General features: G+C 37.6%; 1 protein-coding gene across 5 annotated transcripts in view; it reads right to left on the reverse strand.

The window, feature by feature from the left end:
• The window catches only part of PTPRK (protein tyrosine phosphatase receptor type K), a 382,502-nt gene that overhangs the window by 160,315 nt on the left and 201,997 nt on the right, over window positions 1-20,190 (reverse strand). For all 5 annotated transcript variants that reach the window (XM_058834980.1, XM_058834978.1, XM_058834979.1 and 2 more), the window contains exon 7: window positions 371-664. In XM_058834980.1, the coding sequence (XP_058690963.1) occupies window positions 371-664 (294 nt within the window). The remainder of the gene's footprint in view (window positions 1-370; window positions 665-20,190) is intronic.

Genomic DNA, 20,190 nt, shown 5'->3' on the forward strand with positions numbered 1-20,190 from the left:
TCTGTCAGGCCATACATAACTGCTTGGGAAAAGACAAATTACGCAGAAGTTCACTACTTTATTTTTTTGCACTATTCTATTTCTTAAACATATCCTTTTTCCCCATGCAATTTCCTGTATGTGCAAAGTTTACTTAAAATGTAATTGAAAATATGAAGGTGAAGAAATATGAAGGAGGTCAGGACTTTCCAGAAACCAAGAGGTCCCCTTCCTTACATGATGAGAAGCAAAATGGTTTCTTAGATTTCAACTTCCCACCTCCTAATTTACCCTCCAAGGGTTAGCAACCTAGACAATGACCAGACAAAGAGGACACAGCAAATTATTACTGATCTGGGCTTTTTGTTAATTTTTCCAGAGCAACACTCACCGGCACATTTGGTCCTGGTGATGAGTGGTGGCCCTGGCTGCCCCGTCCCACCTTCACCCGGCCTAGTGAGCAGGACCCGGATTTCATACTCGGTGTCAGGGTCCAGGTGCCAGAGCTTGTAGGTTGGTGCGTTGACAGCGTGGGTCTCTGTCCAAGTCCCAGACGTCATCCGGTACTCCACTTCTTTCAGGATAATGGGGCCATCCCCAATGATGGAGTTGGCGTTCAGCTGGATGAGCAAGTACGTAGGCCCAACGCCCAGCAGTTGCGGGGGTGCTATCGGCCGAGGAGGCTCTGCAGGGGAGACAAAAAACAAGCCAGAGATAAAACATAAGCCGGAAAACCCACTCAAAGGAGGGCTCTCTACCCAGGAAGTTGTCAGAGTTTGGTCAGCAAAGATTCCAAACCTCAGAAACAAATTCAAACTGACATCAATGAAGAGGAGCTGAGGAGAATTTCAGCTGATGGAAGTGAGTGGTGCACTACTGGCATCTGCTCAATGCTATATTTTCCTTTTAAAAATCTCAGCTAGATACCACAAAATCCTGTCTGATTTATATACTGCTGCTGCTAGAGATTTTTTTCTGAAAAAAAAACTATGCTCGTTTATATCATTTAGTATACCAATAACTTGACATTTTCTTTTATTGACTGAAGCCACATTTGCACTTTCCTTATAGAAAGGGCTGCAAGAGATAATACACAACCCCTGCACAGAATATTCTTAAAAATAAGTATCAGTGCAGTTAATCTGAAATCCACTGGATGTAGTTAGGGAAAAGGCTACAGATGCCTATTATATGCATTTAGAATACTCAGAACTGACCAAAGCTGCCAGGAGAATGACAAAATAAAAACATGTAGCAACAACACATAATATTTTATTCTTTAGTAATATACTAGTTATTTTGAAATGTGAACAATAGGATGTGAGATGTCTTTTGTCATCCCCTCTTCTCATCAGCTTCTGCCTGACTACAGATTTCAATGCAGCTGCAAAGTGAAAAAGGTAATGACAGACCAAACGGGAAGGGGTGGTCCCCCTACCCTAAGAAATGTTAACATAGAAACATTGCCTCAGCATGATTTATTTTAAGAAACCACCACAAGCAACAAGTATTTTTCTAATAAAATGAATTCAGTGATAAACATGAAGGTTCATTTTCATTCCAGATGGCTCATATTTCAGCTAATTTGTTTCAGTTAATTAGGCAACAATGCTAAATTCAGAGCACACAGGGGTTTAACACAGCAGCGATGCAGAACAAATCAGCAACTCTGAGCAGGTAGAGGGGATCTCATGGCCAGTACATTAAAAATAAGTTTTAACCCCAGACCATAAGATTTCCCTAGAAGGGGACCCTTACAGTCTACACAACAGAAGTAAAGACACAGACACATTGCACGTACTCCGGCTCTCAGGGATGATCCCACCAGTGTCAATGACACAACACATGGTGGGGAGTGGTGGACCTCCTTTGACATACCATCTGCCCTGCATGGTGAAGTTCAGCTAATGACTCCCTGGTTCTGCCTGCTTCTCTATTTCCAGCAGCAAAGCTTCGCTTCCAGGTACCACAGCTTGCTCCAAACAGTATATTTACCAGCTCTATAAGCAACCACATTTCCAAGATTTTGGCACATATCTTGCGGGCTTTTTTCTAAATTAGCTGCTTCTCAAACCACTCAGTTTGTAGACCAGGAGTCTGTAGTTATGTCACAGTGGCTGTAATGGGAGCTGAATTTTTCCTCCCAGAGTGGAAAGGTGAATGCTCCAAGGTGTTTCCATTTCTGCTTCAGGATATGCAAAACCATAGAATGTACCTCAATTAATTATTAATGTTTTACCCTTCTTTGGCAATATATGTGCTTATGAATTAATTTAGATCCCTACCTGCATCAAAGCTCAGAAATGCAGCTGGGCATAATGAGGGCAGTTTATTTACTGTGGAGCTAACATATTAAATGTCAAACTAATGTATTCTAAGGTCAGTGTATAGCACTGAATATAGCAGAAAACATCATCACTGATGAGCATGATGCATTACCAATTCCAAGTTATAAACTTCTAAAACATATGGCTATGTTTAGAAGTATACACTTTGATTAAGAGCACGATTATCACAAATAAAACCTCACATTAATGAGACCATTGCCTATTAAGTTTTTATGTTAAGAAGTAAAGCACATTCTTATATTAGCATACACATTTTGTTTTTAAGCTCTCGAGGCCAAGGAGACTTATTTATAAAGTCTCTCCCAGTTCCAATAAATTATGCATGAATTTTAATCAGTTAGCAAATGAACAAGTAATTGTTCTGCAGCATTATTAATATTCCTCATAATACAATATACTAGCAGAACCAGAGGTGAGGTGCAACCAGAAATCCCAAAAGTACACTGAGTATCAACTGAAGCATGCAGTCCCAATATACCAGGATAAACTATTCTGATGTTACCCAATTAGCTTTCTATTAATTATTTCCATTCATTATTCTATAACCACATCTCCAATTATAATTTGAAATCACAATTTCCTTTTGTATATACAGCAACCTGAAACTTTTACAGTTTAAAATTTGCCACTGATAGCTAAAAAAAGATAGAACAAAGGCATTATTAATGTTCTGGTTGTGATTCCCATAGAAAATATCACACATATCAACAATACTTTTCTTTCAGTGAGTTTTAAAACAGAATTTACGTCCTTCAAGGAAGTATATGTGGCTGGTGTTTTTTACCCCAGCAATCTGGGTCCACCTGTAGTAAATAATCTAGTTTCAGAGTGCCCTGAGAAGACAGTCTGCCAAAAATGAAAAACCTCTTATATGAGGCATGAAAAATAAAAGAAGATGCATGAAAAGGTACCCTAAAATCACCCTCTCAGAAGTATGTTCTGGCTTATAAACAACATAAAAACTCAGCTTCATCCCAGCCAGGTAATGGCTCAGATGTTCCGAGACTGGATTAGAGGTAGAATTGAAGGAAGCTGAGGCTCACTAGATACCCACCACAGCAGCTTCGCTCCTGCCTGGCCCTATCAATCTGCTCCAATGCAGGTGGCCCCTACTCAGGTGCATTTTTTGGCTTCCAGTCACCTAAATCCAAAGCCAGGTGAGGCAGCATGGTGATGTCACTCCACCCTCTCCCTGCCCTGATCATTGCAACTCAACCAGAGAGCTGTGTCCTTTATTTCTGACAAAAAGGATGCACCTTCTTCAGTTATTATGGGGAGATATGGCTAAGGCACACAGTATTCCTAGCAATCAATTTTTCTTGAGCTCAGTTCCCCTTTTCTCAGCCATGAACTCTCTGTGAAAAGCCATAAGGTTCTAAACAATAATCTATGAAAAAATATTTCAACTCATAATTGGTTGAATTCACCAGACGAATCACAATTTTAAAAGGTATTTAAGATACACTAAAATGTTTGATCAAAGACCATGCATGGTGAGTTTCATTTCTTCCTTTGCTAAGCAGAAAATTTAAGATTCCTTATCCAATGTAACTAGTTTAATTACTGACTCATTTTCTGATTATACTTTTAGCCAGTGTATAAAGGTGTTAAATCTGATGAAATCCCTTCTAGTTTTCATCTAATATCTCAGAAAGACTATATTAAAAGACCACTTGTACATCTGCAAGACATTAAATAAATGAAAGTGTTTTCATGCATAACATGTTGCAGTATTTGGTCAGCTCTGGTTTTGACATAAAATGCCCACAGCTAAAGTAATAAAAAATTAAGACTGACATTCCATCAGTACTAAGTTCTCATTCTGCTGAGCTACTAGCAGTACATTATGCTCACATCAGTATGTATATGACATTGTATATTAAATGTAGTGTGATATTTAGGCACCAATGACTAGAATAAGCATGCAGCTTCAACCTCCTCTACCAGTCTTCCTACAGTTAAGTGGTTGTGTCATATTTTTAATATGAAACATTGTATGCAAATAATTATGCACTCACAGGCTGAAGAAATCAACCAGAAAAGGTCATTATTGTTATTAGTATAGTAACTAATATACATAAAATTTCCAATATTCTCAAGTAACATATCCATACAATACTACATTGCCCTCCAAGATTAAGCACTTCCTAAGTTTAAAACAAAGGAAGGTAGTTTCATTTGTATGTTACTGGCAATCACATACTCTCATTGATCAGTTCAAAGCAAAAAAAAAACCAACCCAAAACAATTAAGAATTCTACGTATTCTTCCAATTTGGAGGAAAAGCTAATACTAGATGCATGCCTGATAAAATCTTATTTATAAATCTTTTTACAAGACCTGAGCATTAGATGTACCAGTTGCAAGAGACTCTTGCTACACAGCAGAAGGGTTTGGAGGGGTGGGGAGGGGAGGGCTGGTCACCACATTGCCAGAACACTCAGAGCAGGTGCATGCCTTCATCCACCCTCAGCCCACTAGTGCCTTGTACAGGACCTGCACACATTAATGCTGTGCAGGATTAGCCTGCAAGTCCCTACACTCACACACACACTGTGCCTTCCCCCTGTGACTGCATGTTCAGCTTGCTCTGTGAAATATCTCACACCAAGCCATACACTTGGTATGCTAATGGGCATTAACTGCTTAACCCAATACACACAACAAGGGTAATCATAAAAAGCTTAATTTTTACAAGTATAACAAAGCATTCATTCATTATAGGAAACCAAACATCAGCCTCACCTCCCCAGAAATTAAAATTGATGTTTTAATTACACCAAAAACTATCAAGAAAGTAGGCCTACCAAAAGAATACAAAGTTCCTTTAAAATGTAATAATTCAAAGAAACAAAAATATAAAGTGATGCAAATACAGCTAATACTGGATGTTCGAGGGAGTATAGCAAAGATTTCTCCATAAATGACTCAAGACTGACTCAGCTCCCACCTATCTCAAACTCACTTCCTCTTCTAGGAAGATTTCTTGCACAGCTTTTTAAGCATGTCTAAACATTTCTTACAAGCTTTCTGGTTTTCTAGTTGAATTGCACTGAGGTTCAGTGCCCGACCCACACTGGCTATGCATAGTTAGAGCACAATCATGAGACACCCAGGCAATCTGAGACACCCAAGGGGTAAGGGGTAGGTAAATCCCTGCTTGCCAGGAGCTGGACCTGTACAGAAGTGTGCCTCTGCACCGGGCTCCTGATTGCACATGGAGATATCGTGGCAAAGTTGTACCACAAGACCCATGGCATAGGGGCAGAAGGGCATGGGGAAGCAGGGTGTCAATTCCTTGCAAGAGCTACACTGCTTCAGTACTCTTTGTGTAATGGAAGATTACATACTGCTCTAGAGATTTGTGTCTTTTAAAAAGTATTGAAAACCCCAAGAAGTATAAATATTTGTTTAAAATTTGGAGAACATGAATGACATTTAGAAGAAAAAGTTAAGGCAGTCAAGTACAAGGAGGAAAACAACATTCTCAGTCTTAAAAGCTGGTTAATCCCACAGAAAAAAAAAGAAGTAAGAAGACGTAGCGACCGAAAACTTAAATTCAAATAGAGTAATTGAGCCACAAATGGAACAATGAGAATAGAAACTGAAGAATAATAACAGTAGGGAATTCTGCATTCTCTTAATTATAAGTTGTGGGGAAAACAGAAGATGTTTCTCATACCTACGCCTCTGAAGAAGTACAACTGAAAGAAATTATACGGTCATGAGGCAGGTGACAAAATTAATTATGAACAGTTTGAAAATAAAAACAAACCATGGAGGCTTTGAGCCCAAACACTGTTTTTTATTTCTTTTTTTAATTTTTGTAAAAATCATTCTGCATGTGGCATATCTTTAATACAGACTAGAAATATTTCATTCAACTCTCCAAAATTGTAAGGAAGTACTGCTCTGACAGGGAAAAAAAAACCATCAGAATTTAAGACAAATAAATTTATTTTGGACTTGGCCTGTCTGCAAGGACACCTGGCTGTCTTCTACAGTGATAGCAGCCTGACAAGATCTGTCACTCCTCAGCACCAATACAAGGTGTATTAACACAAACGAGGGACTTTGCCAACTAAGGGGAAAGCATTGCAGAAAACAGTACTTGCCTGATAAGAAATTCCTCTGCTCAGTTAAAAAGCAGGTTAATGCAGAGGATTGAGGGATGCCAAGCTGAAAGCACAGACCTGATGAACAGCAGAGGTATCATGAACCTTAAAGTCACAGAAAGCCTCTGCAGTTTATTTTTAAATTTCCAACAAAATCTCAAGTTTTCTCTTTCTGTGCATGTCAGACTACACTCACAGCTGAGTCTGTCACCCTATACACTCCATCTCTAGTGAGGAGTTTGGTCCTTAGTGGTTTTGCTGACTAACACATAGAAGGCAAATAAAAAACCACAAAACTCTATGCTTTCAATAGTTTGTTCAACCCATTGAGGACAATTCAGTAATGGGAGATGAGCACTCTCCTTGGCTTCCAAAACCTAGGAAATGCAAAAAGACCAAAACTCCCCCCAACAAAGCCAAAAAACAAGAATGTGGCATATTTTCTTTTTTAGCATTATTAAAAACACACCTCTAGGTCTACATTGCTCCAAGACCTTCTAACCACTGATCAGACTTCACATAACAAGTTCAATAAACAAAATTACATCAGGACAACACTAACTACCCAATTCATAGGTGCAGAAACACACCCATCCTTAGGTGAGAAATGCTGCCATTAGGGACTTAGCTCATGGGATTCTTGCCTGCACACCACATAGTGGTACTTGCTTTTCTCACCTCAGCAGCTCTCCTTGAGACAAAGGAGAAGAATAAGTGCAAGCTTATTCTCAGCCAGACATACTATACATCAGCTACATGGATTACTCCTGCCCAAAATGCATCTGACAAAATTCAGAATAAAGGAGGATGAGCTTGACTGCTGGGCAGGGCACACTGCAGAGGCTGCAGGAAAGCACACTTTCTTAAAACATCTGCAACCCTCAAAATAACTCACCTGAGAGAAGTTTTACAATCACCTCCACTACTGCAAGACCAAATGCTGCTGAGAAATTAACACAACGAAAACCCAGCCAGCTGCAAGTCCTTTAGAGCTCTCACAAGCCTTGGCCATTCAATTAATAATTCTCCAATCCACGGCTTAGATTTTTCTATTTGTTCATAAACTCAATTTTCCATTTTTTAATAAATTTGTTTCTTTTTTCTTTTTTTTTCCTCACAGTGGACAAAAATGTCTCCCTGCTTATCAAGTTCAACTCATTTTAACAGGTGCATTCTTTTTCTACATTGTTAACAGTTGTACATTGTTCATTTTTTTTTTCTGATAGGAAAATTTATATTGCTCCCATCTTTGTCTTCTACAGGTAGCTTGGAGAAGGCACTATATTGATGAGAAGGCAGAAAAGACTTTTTCATAAAAATAACTAACTTTGACATATTACACCATAGAGTAACTTCTTCATGTAGAAATCAGTAGGCTTTTACAGTAAAGTGTTCCATATAGCTACAGACCAGTCTTTATTTAAAAACAAACTAACAAAACAACAGAAAAACAACCCAAAGGAAAAACCAAACCAAACTCCAACACAATCAAAAACTAATTCCAACTTATCTCAGCTGCTGTCCTGTGACCATAAGTGATGGTGGCTGCATGGAGAAACTTAAACAGCTCATGATCTACGATTCTGCTATAACGGTTTTTCTCAAACTCTTTTTCCCTTTCTAATTCCACTTGCACAGACTTTATTTCTGTGAATTCAGAAAATTATTTCTGTGACTTTAAAATAGAATTTATCACAACTGCACAGTATTTGGAACTAGCTGCTAGTCCAGAGGTTGAGACACAATACCTACAAAATGTTACATTTTAATTAAGAGAGTTAGTTGTCTGGAACAAAAGAACTCATTCTAAGTAATGGCTTAGTGACCAGGGGGTATCAAGTGATTTATCTAACTCTCTTCAGAGAGTTTGCAAGACCATTTTCATTGTCTTTTATTACTTGAAATGGAAAAAATAAAAGGATCAATTCTATATAAACATTAAAAATAAATATCTATAACATTGAAATTCAGGTAACTACATAGAGAATCAGTCACTGGAGAAAAAACAGCAACAAACAGAAACGGCAAATTGAACAGTGAGTTCACAATACTGCCTTAGGTAGAGTACTGACATATTTCAACATAATATCTTTAATTTGGGGTCCACAAACAGGAATAGTATGTCACAAGCTCACTTCAAGTACTGTTTTAGCTTTGAGCACCTAATATATAAGGTTTGTGTCATAGATACAAAAAAGTCTGCAAGCTCATGCAGCTAAAATATATTTAATTTAGGTGACGTGGCAGTTAGTGACCGCCTAAAGTGCTGAAATAGGAATTATTTCAACAGTGAAAACTGCTAACTTCTGCATAGTGATGTTATATCCTATGCATCACCGTGGCATTTTATTCACCTTGATTTGAAACACCACCATGTTCATTTTATTATCTTCCTTTAAAATAAAGGAACAGTGTGCAGCTTCAGCATTGTCAGCAGAAACTGTAAACAAGGTTAAGAACATGACCAGCTTACATGTAAAAACAAAAAAAGAGAGTCTGTCTAAAAATTGGAATATGTCATTTCTCTACACAATTTATGATCAGGACACCTGCCTATTTTTTGAATGATAGTAGGCTATGTTACTATGGGAATCAATTAGAAGATTATGACACATTTTGTCAAAAAGATTGCATTGTGTTTAAGACATTTATGCAGCACACTCCTAGAGGAAAAATGAATAAATGTAAGAAAAAGAGGTGCCTATAATGAGAAGGCATTCAAATTTTAAATAAAAAAATAAAAAAAAATCAGCCAGCATAAATGAGTCAGCTGTAGAAATGTCTCCAGCAAAGAGTTGATCACAATGACTTCATTATCCACATGTATCAGTAATGCCCTCGAGATCTCAATGTTGAGATTACTGCCGGAAAGAAATATTTTATCTGCTTCATTGTCAGGAACCAGCAGGTTGAGAACAAATTGAATGCCTTCTTCAAAATTGGTACCTCCCAAGAAAGAATTACTTTCAATTCCACAAGGCTTTGCAATTTTACAACGCTGCGATTGCATGCACATCCACATGCTGTCAATGGTGAGAAGGAATAAAATTAGAGATTACAGAAAGAATGACTGAAGAACAACAAAATATTGGTTTAGAGACTCCAAAAATTTCTTTTACATGGTGATGCAATGTGTGATGGGAATATATTCATTTTCTAAGTACTTGGATTATTTTTTTATTTCATTTTAAGTCTGAACCAGTCCAGTAAAATGAGATTGTAAAGATTTTTTGCATTATTCTTATATCTGTTGATGCTGTAGTCATGCTCACACACTGAGTATACTGCCTAAACAAACTAAATATAGAAACTTTCTGACAGAAAAAAAATTACGGTGGCATATTTATAATTAAACTTAAAAAATTTAAACTCCTGCAACAAAATCAAATCATTTCAATAGAACTCAGTGAAACATAAATAAATAAATAAAGAGGGGGGGAAAAAGAACTAACACAGATTTACACCTCACTAGCTCTACCTATCTATAAAACTTGAAAGCTAAAAAAATCCACCCAGACAGCACTCCTGGGTGACTTCCTGGAATTCTCCTGTATGCTTTATTTTGGAAGTCACATTATAACATGCCAGCACTAACACGATTTTTTTTTTTTATCACCAGCTCTCCTGCATGCCTTTTAAACAGCAGAGAAAATGTGTCACATGGTTTTGGGACAGTAGCATTGTGAGACGGGATTCAAAACTGTATCATGGTCTATAAATGCAACAAGCTGTACATATCCTTGTACCAGAAGGGTACTGAACTCTAAAGTACCTGCACATGAGAGGAATAGCTGGCATGGCTTTGCTTCCAAGCATTTAGTTGTATTTAATAGAAATTACAGAAATTTAAGCATGTAAGATATGAGACTGATTTTACTGTAACCATTAACCTAAACCATGGGGGGAGGGGAAGGGAAGGGAAGGGAAGGGAAGGGAAGGGAAGGGAAGGGAAGGGAAGGGAAGGGAAGGGAAGGGAAGGGAAGGGAAGGGAAGGGAAGGGAAGGGAAGGGAAGGGAAGGGAAGGGAAGGGAAGGGAAGGGAAGGGAAGGGAAGGGAAGGGAAGGGAAGGGAAGGGAAGGGAAGGGAAGGGAAGGGAAGGGAAGGGAAGGGAAGGGAAGGGAAGGGAAGGGAAGGGAAGGGAAGGGAAGGGAAGGGAAGGGAAGGGAAACAGGTCACACATTTATTATTAAGGCAAGACCTTACAAATGCACAGAGGGCAGAGATGAACAGAAAACCTTCCCCTTCAGACTTGCAAGGCATTCTGCAAAGTTCTTTCTTGAGTATCCCATTTCACAGATGGTAAAAGCTTTCTGTCAGCATTTGAATACTACCATCAAAGAAAAAACTGATACAAGGTAATATAGGGGTTAAACATTAATGATTATCTAGAGGGATTCTGTGCGTGCTCAGCCTATGCAAATCTAGGGGGAGAAATGACAGAATCCATCACCACTTTTGAGCAAACTTATTTTTGAGGGGCTGTTTTCATGCTCAAATTCCTCTCTTTCTATTCATAATCTTTCCTAAGACACATATAGATGTTCCCACCAGCAATGTCTTCACTTTTCTTATTACAGCATGTCCAAATATTTCTTGCCAAAAATGCCAGAAGGCAGCCCACTGGAATGACAGAGAAGGGGACTAATTTTAGGAGGCACTGAGACACTTCCTTCAATCTATGCAATGAACCAAGAGAAACCAAAATGGCTTTTGCACCACAGTTTTACATCACAGATGTGAAATACATGTCATCTAACACGCACATCAGAGGGCAACCCTACTCCTCCACTTCTCACCACCAGTGTTGCTTGCAGTGTCACTCCTCTACACTACATTCACAGCAGTTTAGGGTTAAAATTGATCCTGCAGGGGTTACATTGAAGTTCCCTGCTCTCCTATGTCCCTGCAGCAACTCCCAGTGGTTTCAGACAAAAGCCAGTGTCAGCAGAGAAACAGAAGCACAAGTTCGGGCTCTTGAGAGAGAGGAAAAGGGAAGGCAAGGATTGAGACTACCTTTCAAGAAGGTGCTGTCTACTACATCTACTTTTACCATGAAAGCCAGCCTCAGAAAGGGGAAGGGGGATAGAAGTAGCCAAAAGTAACCACCATCCTTGCCACAGCACCTGGACAGATGCTAAAGAATAGCTGTGAAATGAGGGTAACAAAGCAGCTGCCATACACTCCCACTGCCAAATGGATTCTGAGTGTGATGACAAGTCTGAAAGAAATCCCTGGAAAAACAAATCAGAACAGAAAACCCCACCAGTTCTGCATGCTAATAAGATCTTTATGAGATATTATGATTTTATATGAGTTGATAAAAGCCTGTTATCTTTGTTTTGTTGCAAAAAAGTTTCAAAATATCAATATGAATGTGGAATAGAAACTCCCTGAGTACAGTAAAAGAGTCTAAATTTTGCATCTTATTCAACTGACACAAACATTTAGTTTTAAAAAAAAATCTCTTTTTTTTGCTCTCTTATTTTAACCATTCTAAGTTATCAATTATTGATGAGCAAACGTAACAAAAAACACACAAAAAGTTTCTTATTCTGCTACTGCATGTTTTAATTATTGAATATGGTACTAACCAGCATCTATTTAATCTGGGCTGGCACACTGAAAGTTCTGGAACCAATCTTGTGTATTCACATAAGAAAGGTAAACAAAATCAACAACTCTACAAAAATAATAAGAGAAGAAATTATTAGGGTAGAAATTGTACAGTACTGCTTTTCTCTCCAAATACAAGATCCACTGGTAATAATATAGTTTATAATAATATGCACCATTGTGAAAATTGCTACCTTCAAAGACTGCACGAGTAACCTATGTTGTTTATTACATTCAGAGGGACTGTGCAGAACGGGCTTTTTGCCAAAGGCTGGGTTTCTGTTGGTTCTGGGTATTGAACCAAGCACCTAAGAGCACATTACAAAAGATTTGGAGACAAAAACAAATCACTTGTCACCATATTACCAGTTAAACAGGCAGTAGCAATACTTTAAAGGAATCCTTACATTTTACATAAGTGATGGTAACAAAAGCATGCCATGGTGGGGAAATGACCTTGTGTAATTTTACCAGCAAGCTCTGGTAAACTTGATGGTACAAACTCTGTCGGCCCCAGTACCCAAAGCTGGGAGTACTTTTTCAGACATTTTAAATACTCTGTTTGATGAAGGCAAGGAAAGTCATGATTCTTCCTGCTGAATTCTAAAGTTCTGCCTCAAATTTTTAATGTGTGAGTGTTCTTTGAAGAATTTGGCTGGTTTGTTTGCTTTTAAATAACTGCAAGCACCAGGAAGCTTTTCTCACAGGACTTGCTATCCCTCTGATAAATGTGAGTTTGGGGCAAAAAAAAAGCAGTTTTGTCAACTCAGTTAAAAGACTGGTGAAGCTGCCCCACTGAACTCTATTTAGGCTTCTGCTTCTCAATGCACATAATCTTGCCTGCTCTCAAGAAAGCCTTCACCTTCCTCCCCAGCCTGTAATGGGAAAGGCAAGCTGGACTTACTGAAATGTTCAGAATAGATGCACATAACTTTTTCCCAAGCATAACAAGCCATAACACAACATTTTGACATTTTAAAAAATACTCTAAACCTTCTCTTTTTCCTTTCTCATAGTGTTTTTCTTTCCAAAATTCACTAGAGTTTTCCTCTAAGAAGTTCTTCACCACTGTACCGAGAACTCAGCAATCAGCAAGATTTGTATCTCTAAGTTCTCCCCATTTGGCACAGACTCTTTTCCACATTTCTGAGGCACATTCTCAGGGTGCAAATCCTTCTCCTTAGTACCCACATTCAGCCAGTGAAAATTCAGGGGCTAGGCAATCCTGAGCCTGAAGCCGATTCTGGCTTTTTTCCAATGTTCAAATAATCTCAGGGCCACACAAGTACAGGAAGCCTATTTTATAGTTACCTTTAGTTACGGTCAAGAATATAGAGGTAGTACAAACCAATCTCATGCACACATATTTTATACCTTCCTAAATTCAGTGACTTAAAAATGTAACTCCATATGCACCAAAGAATAACTGCATATACACAAAAAAGAAAAAAAAAAAAATAAATCCTTCTCCTTTGTAAAGAAATGTGCTAGAGAAGCTGAGGTTGGGGTTGCATTTCAGACAAAAGGGTGGGTATGTATGTGTGTAGGAAAATTATAAAAGATAAGAAAGTTAAGATTAAAAAGTTCATCCAAATTCAGAAAATAGCTGCAAGAAAAAAACATTTACAATTGCATTTACAAAATGACATTTTGACTTTTCATGCTAGTTGCATGTGAGGCACTAGATAATAAAAAGGGGCATTCAGAACATAATTCAGGATCATAGAGAAGACACTTAATCTCTCAGCATAAGGACATTCCACATCCATTTCTCTTAGCTGACTGGACTCAGAATTTGTGCAGAGTCTTACTGTTTCCAAGGACAGCACCTTACCCTAAAGGTTCAGAGATTCTCAGGAGTCTCTACAACCCCCTTTTGAGGCTGAACCATTTTCCTAAACATTCACTAAGTCATATGTCTGCCTACAATGCCAGTAAAAAAACATGGGGTTTCAGTGATGGCTCCAATTAAAGCAGCAGTAGCCTTATCTGCTGTGCTACATAGCTGCAGGTATTTTGTGAAAAGCCACATCCAGCCTTTCGTGTTTTCCTTATTAAGATACTGTAGAATTAAGAAATAGAATGGCAAAGTCAAAGCTGATAAATACAAAGCAGTGTATTGAGCCTTCTGAATCCCTTATGGACTCTAAATCAGTATAATCAGACAGGAATATTTCTATTGGGAATTTCAAGACAATGTCAGTCCAATCCAGACAAAAAAAAAAAATTAGATATCAGTGATTATTAGGAACAGAATACAAAGAAAGCATAATGTCTTGTGTGACTGTGTAAAACCATAATGTTCACTCATCTAAAATAAATTCTATACATCTGATCTTCCTATCTCCTGCCAGATGATCTAGAAGACATATAAAAGGCCAAATTGAAGTTATTGAAGACCTAGGACAACTTCCTACGTGGAGACAATCAATCTGCAACACTCAACATGAAAGAATGATGATTGAAGGAATACATGCTAGACATTTGTGAAATGACAAGTGGCATGAAACTGATTAATATGGAATGACTTGCTATTTCTTGGAGTGAAAATAGATGGCAACTTCAGAAAGAGTACGTTCTTTCATGAATAACTTGAGCTAACTGTGGGAACTCATTGCTCCCAATTGGGCAAAAACCCAAGCTCAGAAATTATTTGACAAATCTGTATAAGGTTTGTCATGGATATTATACACATGATTCATTGATACAGTCTCTGGCTCAATAAATCTAAAGCTCTAGCTTGCTAGATGCTCAGTGATATATGGAGTGCCTCTCTGATTCTTACATCTCTATAAGCCTACTCATTAAACTGAGACAATTTTGGCCAAGCAGCAGTGTTTTCTGATATCACTATCATGTTCTCTAGAAGTAAAAAAAAGCCAAGAAATTGCTGCTAGCTATCAAGCTACTCATTGAATATTGGACAATATTGGAAATAACTCATAGGCTTCAGTCCATGTAATCCATTATTGGATACAGTGACCTCTGCATAGAGCTGCTAATGATCCAACTATCTTCTTTCAGCATGTGGATGGTGCATGGCTATATGTCACATTTCCTTCACATTTAATTATAAATTATCATATTTTCTTTTATTTTTTTTTTCTGATGCCTGAATGGAGAGCTCTAGGTTTTAAAACAAAAGCTACTTTGCAGAGCCAAAGCAATCTGAGCTAACCAACTGAAAAGTGATTAATTTTCTGTTGATTTACATCCCTGAGTGGTTAACATAATACAGATGCAGTAAGAAGACCATAATTATGTTGTACCTTCATTAAGCCATTCCACATATATCTTCTGAAGTTTTTTTCATATCCCATCATCGTTTTAATGTGTGGGGAAAAGGATCAGCAAAGGTAAGAAGTCAGCAAATAAAACAGCTTGTTTGAACTCCCTCAATTATTCTCATTGCAGGCCAATCCATGAGTAATACTAACCATACTTACAACCATTAAAATACCTCAAAAGAAGATAAAACTGCCGCTTTTCTACACAGCCTTTCCTGCCAAACAAAATGTTTTGCCCTGCTGTCTGCCTTTGTTTCCAAGGTAATTAGAATACTTACCTGTACTGTAACTGTGGTGTTTATATTCTTCTTGGCATGAATAACTTATCATTTCTTTCTCTTCAACACATAAGGTAAAAAATGAGTAACGGAAGCAGGCCAGTAACATTGCTGAAGCTCAAAGTACCCTTTGAAAGCACTGAAGAGACCAAACCATTTTCCCTTTGATATGTTGCCTAATTTTTCTCAAGTTGTTTAATGAAGCATTTCTTTTCATGCCTCATTTACACCATATAATAATCAATTATTTAAAAGCCACAAAACACCTGTTATTCCATCTACGAGTCTTCATGGCACTTTTCTCACCCAAGTTCATAATCTTTTGCTATTCACTATACTATTTTTGCCTTTGCATTGTCTTTTCTCTTCTATGATCACCTTACAGTGCCCCCTGGTTGCCTCACTCCTTTTAAATGTCTTTTCAAGAAACCTGAATTACTTCTAATATTGCAATCAGTCACTTTTTCTTCAGTGGAAGAATATTTTTAATTTAGATTCAACAAATCCTTTAACAAGAGTGCATTTTTTCTCCACTTTTTTCCTTTGGATGAAAATTTCAAATACTTCTCAGAGCAGCACAGTGACGTGTGCATAGCTGTCTATCTTATTATTCATTGAATACTACTGATAAAACAACTACACTGATATGTTTGCTTTTTCATGCTTTAATTACACCTATACAAATCATAATAACTTACTTCTTATAAATCATAATAGCCTACTTACTTATACAATTAGTATATTTTTGAAAAGCCACTCCAAGTGTTATTGTATTTCCATATTTAAATAGCCTGATTAGCATTCTGAAATTAAACCAAATGTCCAGTTCAAGAGAAATATTTTACTTATCTTTCTTTTCCTTTTTATTTACCTTTCTCTTTTCTGGTCAATTTCTTCCTCTTCCACACCAAGTCCAGCTGTTTTTTCCCATAACAACCCCAAGATGAGGTTTACTGCGGGTTTTCTATTCTAGCCTGTTACATTAAGGCCTATCATTCTGGTATCTGGTTATCTCCTTGGCTCTGACAAGATAATGTGGGCTTGAGGGAACATACTTGTATCTCCTGTCATCCCCTCTCTGTTATATCAGCTCCTCTAAAGGCATGTTCATACAAGGAAGCTGCTACCAAAGAAAACCCCCAAGACAACACTGTTTATCTTGGGAACAATCACCACAATTCCTTGTGGGCACAAAGATGTTTGCAGCACAGTGTAATCCACCTGCAAAGCCGGCTGAGGATGCAGTTTAACACTGTATCTAAGCCAACCCAAAATGACTGCATCAGTGTTGGGAGTGAACCACCACCTCTTCTCTGGTCTTTCCATATTTTCCAGACCAGAGGTTCTACTACTAGTAAACCAGTCTGACACAAAACCAGCCACTTCTTTCTACAGTGTCAGGAGTTCGTTTTTTTTTAAATTTAGCTCCCCAGTCAGCTCATTGGAGAGAGGGCCAAGCATGCTTCTGATGTAAAGGAGGAAATAACAAGTCATGGGGAGTAGGAGAGGGAAAAGAGAGGTAGAACCATACCTTTTGTTGTCACTACTGTAACATCAGATGCATCAGACATTGCCCATGCCTATATACATATCTTTAAGGAAGAGCCCAACAAATAAATAAACAGATGATGTATGAATCTGTTAATGAAGCACAAATCAGTCAAAAACAGGACATGCAAGAAATTCCTTCACAGATTAGGAAGCTGCATAAATTATGGGAATATGGAGATGCATTTTTCAGAGTTGAGGTTGAAACCAGACCAAATGGTAACAGCTTTCAGCTCTTTACTCAGTGCAAGCCCCTCTGTAACATTATGCTATGAGTCAAAACAGGATTTTTGTCATTGAAGATTTGCTTCAATTATTCCCACTCAATCGATTAAAATTCCAGAATCCTGTGAAATTTTTAATCCACCATAGGAATCCTGTGAGCTCTGCTAAGTTGGTGATAAATCCCAGCAAATTTTGATAAGGAAACATCAGGTGCTAAATCCCTAAAAGTCATCTGAGCTGGAAGTGCAGGAAGGGCAAAGACACTGAACTGACACTCACAGGAAACAGACTGTAGGTACCTGGTCCATTAATTTCTGTTAATTGCCTGAGAGCTCAACTTAGCATCATTTGCTTCCACTTGGCATCTGCTTAGTCAGTTGGCCAGAAGGCTGTCTTTTTACTGAAATATAGTTCATCTTAATTATCAAAAGTCCTAATGATGCAAATGTCTTAGGGGATAGTTTCCTTAATAAGGTGACTCTTTGCACGTACTGTTTGGCACACATGTTCCCCTGCCTGTCCCCTCCATTTTTCATAATGTAAGCAATAACATCTGAATGAAACATTCAGGTTCAGAGAAAAAACTTTGTCCTCCTCTCACATTTCTAAAAAAAATTCTTTGTTCCAGCCTGAAAGCACTGAAATACCACTAAATTCCTACTTTAGGGGTTGCTTTGGTAAAGGGCAGCAAAATCTGGACAAACTAAAACATTAATTAAACCACTCTGTCTGCAACTCCAGAAAGTTACTTGGTCAACTCCTTGAAACCATCACTTGATTTGGCCTAAATGAAAAGCCAGCCTGTGTTATCTCTATCAGTTCTTTAGCCTTTTATAATATTATTCAAAGAAGAGGCTAAAGCTGTTCCTGGAACAATTGAAAGTAAAAAAAAAACGAGGATCATTTTGTTTCTAATTGTGAAAATGTCACTAATAATGACAGCAATTTGGAGGGAAAAGAAGTGTCACTAGGGCACAATTCTTTGTGTGGCATAGTCCGCATACCTAGTTAGAGGTCAAGTAGGTATTGGAGGTGTTCCCAGGAAAAATAAAACTCATTAAATATTTCTTTAGGCAGCCAGGTTGAAAGAAAAATGCAAGAGGAAGGTCAAACAGATTTTTAAAATGGCATTAGGAAATAGCTGAAGATAATGAACTTAAGCAACAAAAAGTTAAAATTAAAAGATGGAGTCAGCTTCCCACATAAAACAAAGACAAATCTTGGGAAAGAAAAGAAGTCTGTAAGCCTAAACTTAAAACATCTTAGACATGTCTGCAGCCAGCCAGAATACAGACACAGTCCAATTTTTTTCTTGAGGTGTCCATTTATATTACCTTTACAAAAATCTTTTGTAAAAAGAGCTATTCTTTCTAGTAAAACAGACTTTTTTATCACCTTTCTATTACCTCATTGTCATTTATTGGCACATTCAACCTGACAGCATTTTCTCTGCTCCACTGATAGAAGCAGCAACCAACATGTAGGGCACAAAAGATGGCAGACTTAAATCATGTTGCAGAAAGCCCAGAGGTGCAAAATAAGGGAAAAAAGACCCAAACAAATAAATAAACAGAGCAGTCACTGGCAAAAGTGAGGACTGCAGCATGCATTTTACACTTGTGAGAACTTGCAGATATCTTCTCCCCTTCAGTGCACTATGATAGCCACGTGTCATGCTGCATACATTCAAAGCAGGAACTGTGTTTCAGCATCACATATTAAAAAAACAAAAGAAAACAACAAACCATCCTGCAACAAGGATACCCTGAAAGTATCCAGCTGCTAAAATGAAGCTGTGCTTCCTACACTGCCAAACAGCTGCTCCTTTCTATCTCCAATAAAAAGTGGGGAAAATATTGCAGTGGCTGGTGATGCAGTCCATAGATCACAAGTTTGCTCACACTAAATGTGTCTTGTTTTTTCTAGGACATGCAAGTCATCCAGTCCAAGAGAAGTGAAAAGTTGAAGAATAAATCATTAGTCAAGAAATTTCCAGCTGCTGTCAACACAATTCAAAGTCAGAGTAAAGTTCAAAGCAAGCATTAAAAGTCATGAGACTTCAATCTCAATTTTTAAGCCAAAGAAAAACATCTAGTTTACCACTATCTCCCTTCAAAAGTGGTTGTCTTTCAGTTGTTTAAAAACACATCTTATGTTACTGTGAGGATATTAATATAAGAATAAAGCTGAGATTTTCACATAAACTCCTGCAATTTCAGGTAAAAAAAAGAATGAAAAAAAAAGTATTTTTAGACTTAATCCTTATTGGACAGTGAAATAGATAATAATAGTAAACAGTACAATATACTATTCTTGATCTACTCAGGAAATGAGTAAGCCGGCTTATTAAAGTAAGACAGTTTTACTAAAAATAAATATGGCATTCACACTTTGTAGAATGTACTACTTTGTAGTATTCTACCTTGTATCCCCAAACAGGTACAGTTCCATAGGTCTTACAGAATCTACAACAAGATAGGCACAAGGATTCATCTAGATTCCACAAACTATAAGATGCCTGGTACATCCAAGTAAATTTAAAATTAATTTACCTTATAATCCATTAATTTATGGAAAATTCCAGACAAAAACTCTAAATTGAGCAAAGTATTTTTCCTGGCATTTATTTATCCAAATTAACTAATTCACACAAAGTTAGGACAATCATTATTAATAAAACTAGAACTCATCGAAAATCATCTCTGCATTATAAGCCTTAAAGTAGCACCACACAATGTTTATACCCTTCAGATCATGTTGATTACAGAATGTGTTCAAAGAGCAACCAGACTCATGA

This window comes from Poecile atricapillus, chromosome 3 (assembly GCF_030490865.1).
Source record: "Poecile atricapillus isolate bPoeAtr1 chromosome 3, bPoeAtr1.hap1, whole genome shotgun sequence".
NCBI lineage: Eukaryota > Metazoa > Chordata > Aves > Passeriformes > Paridae > Poecile > Poecile atricapillus.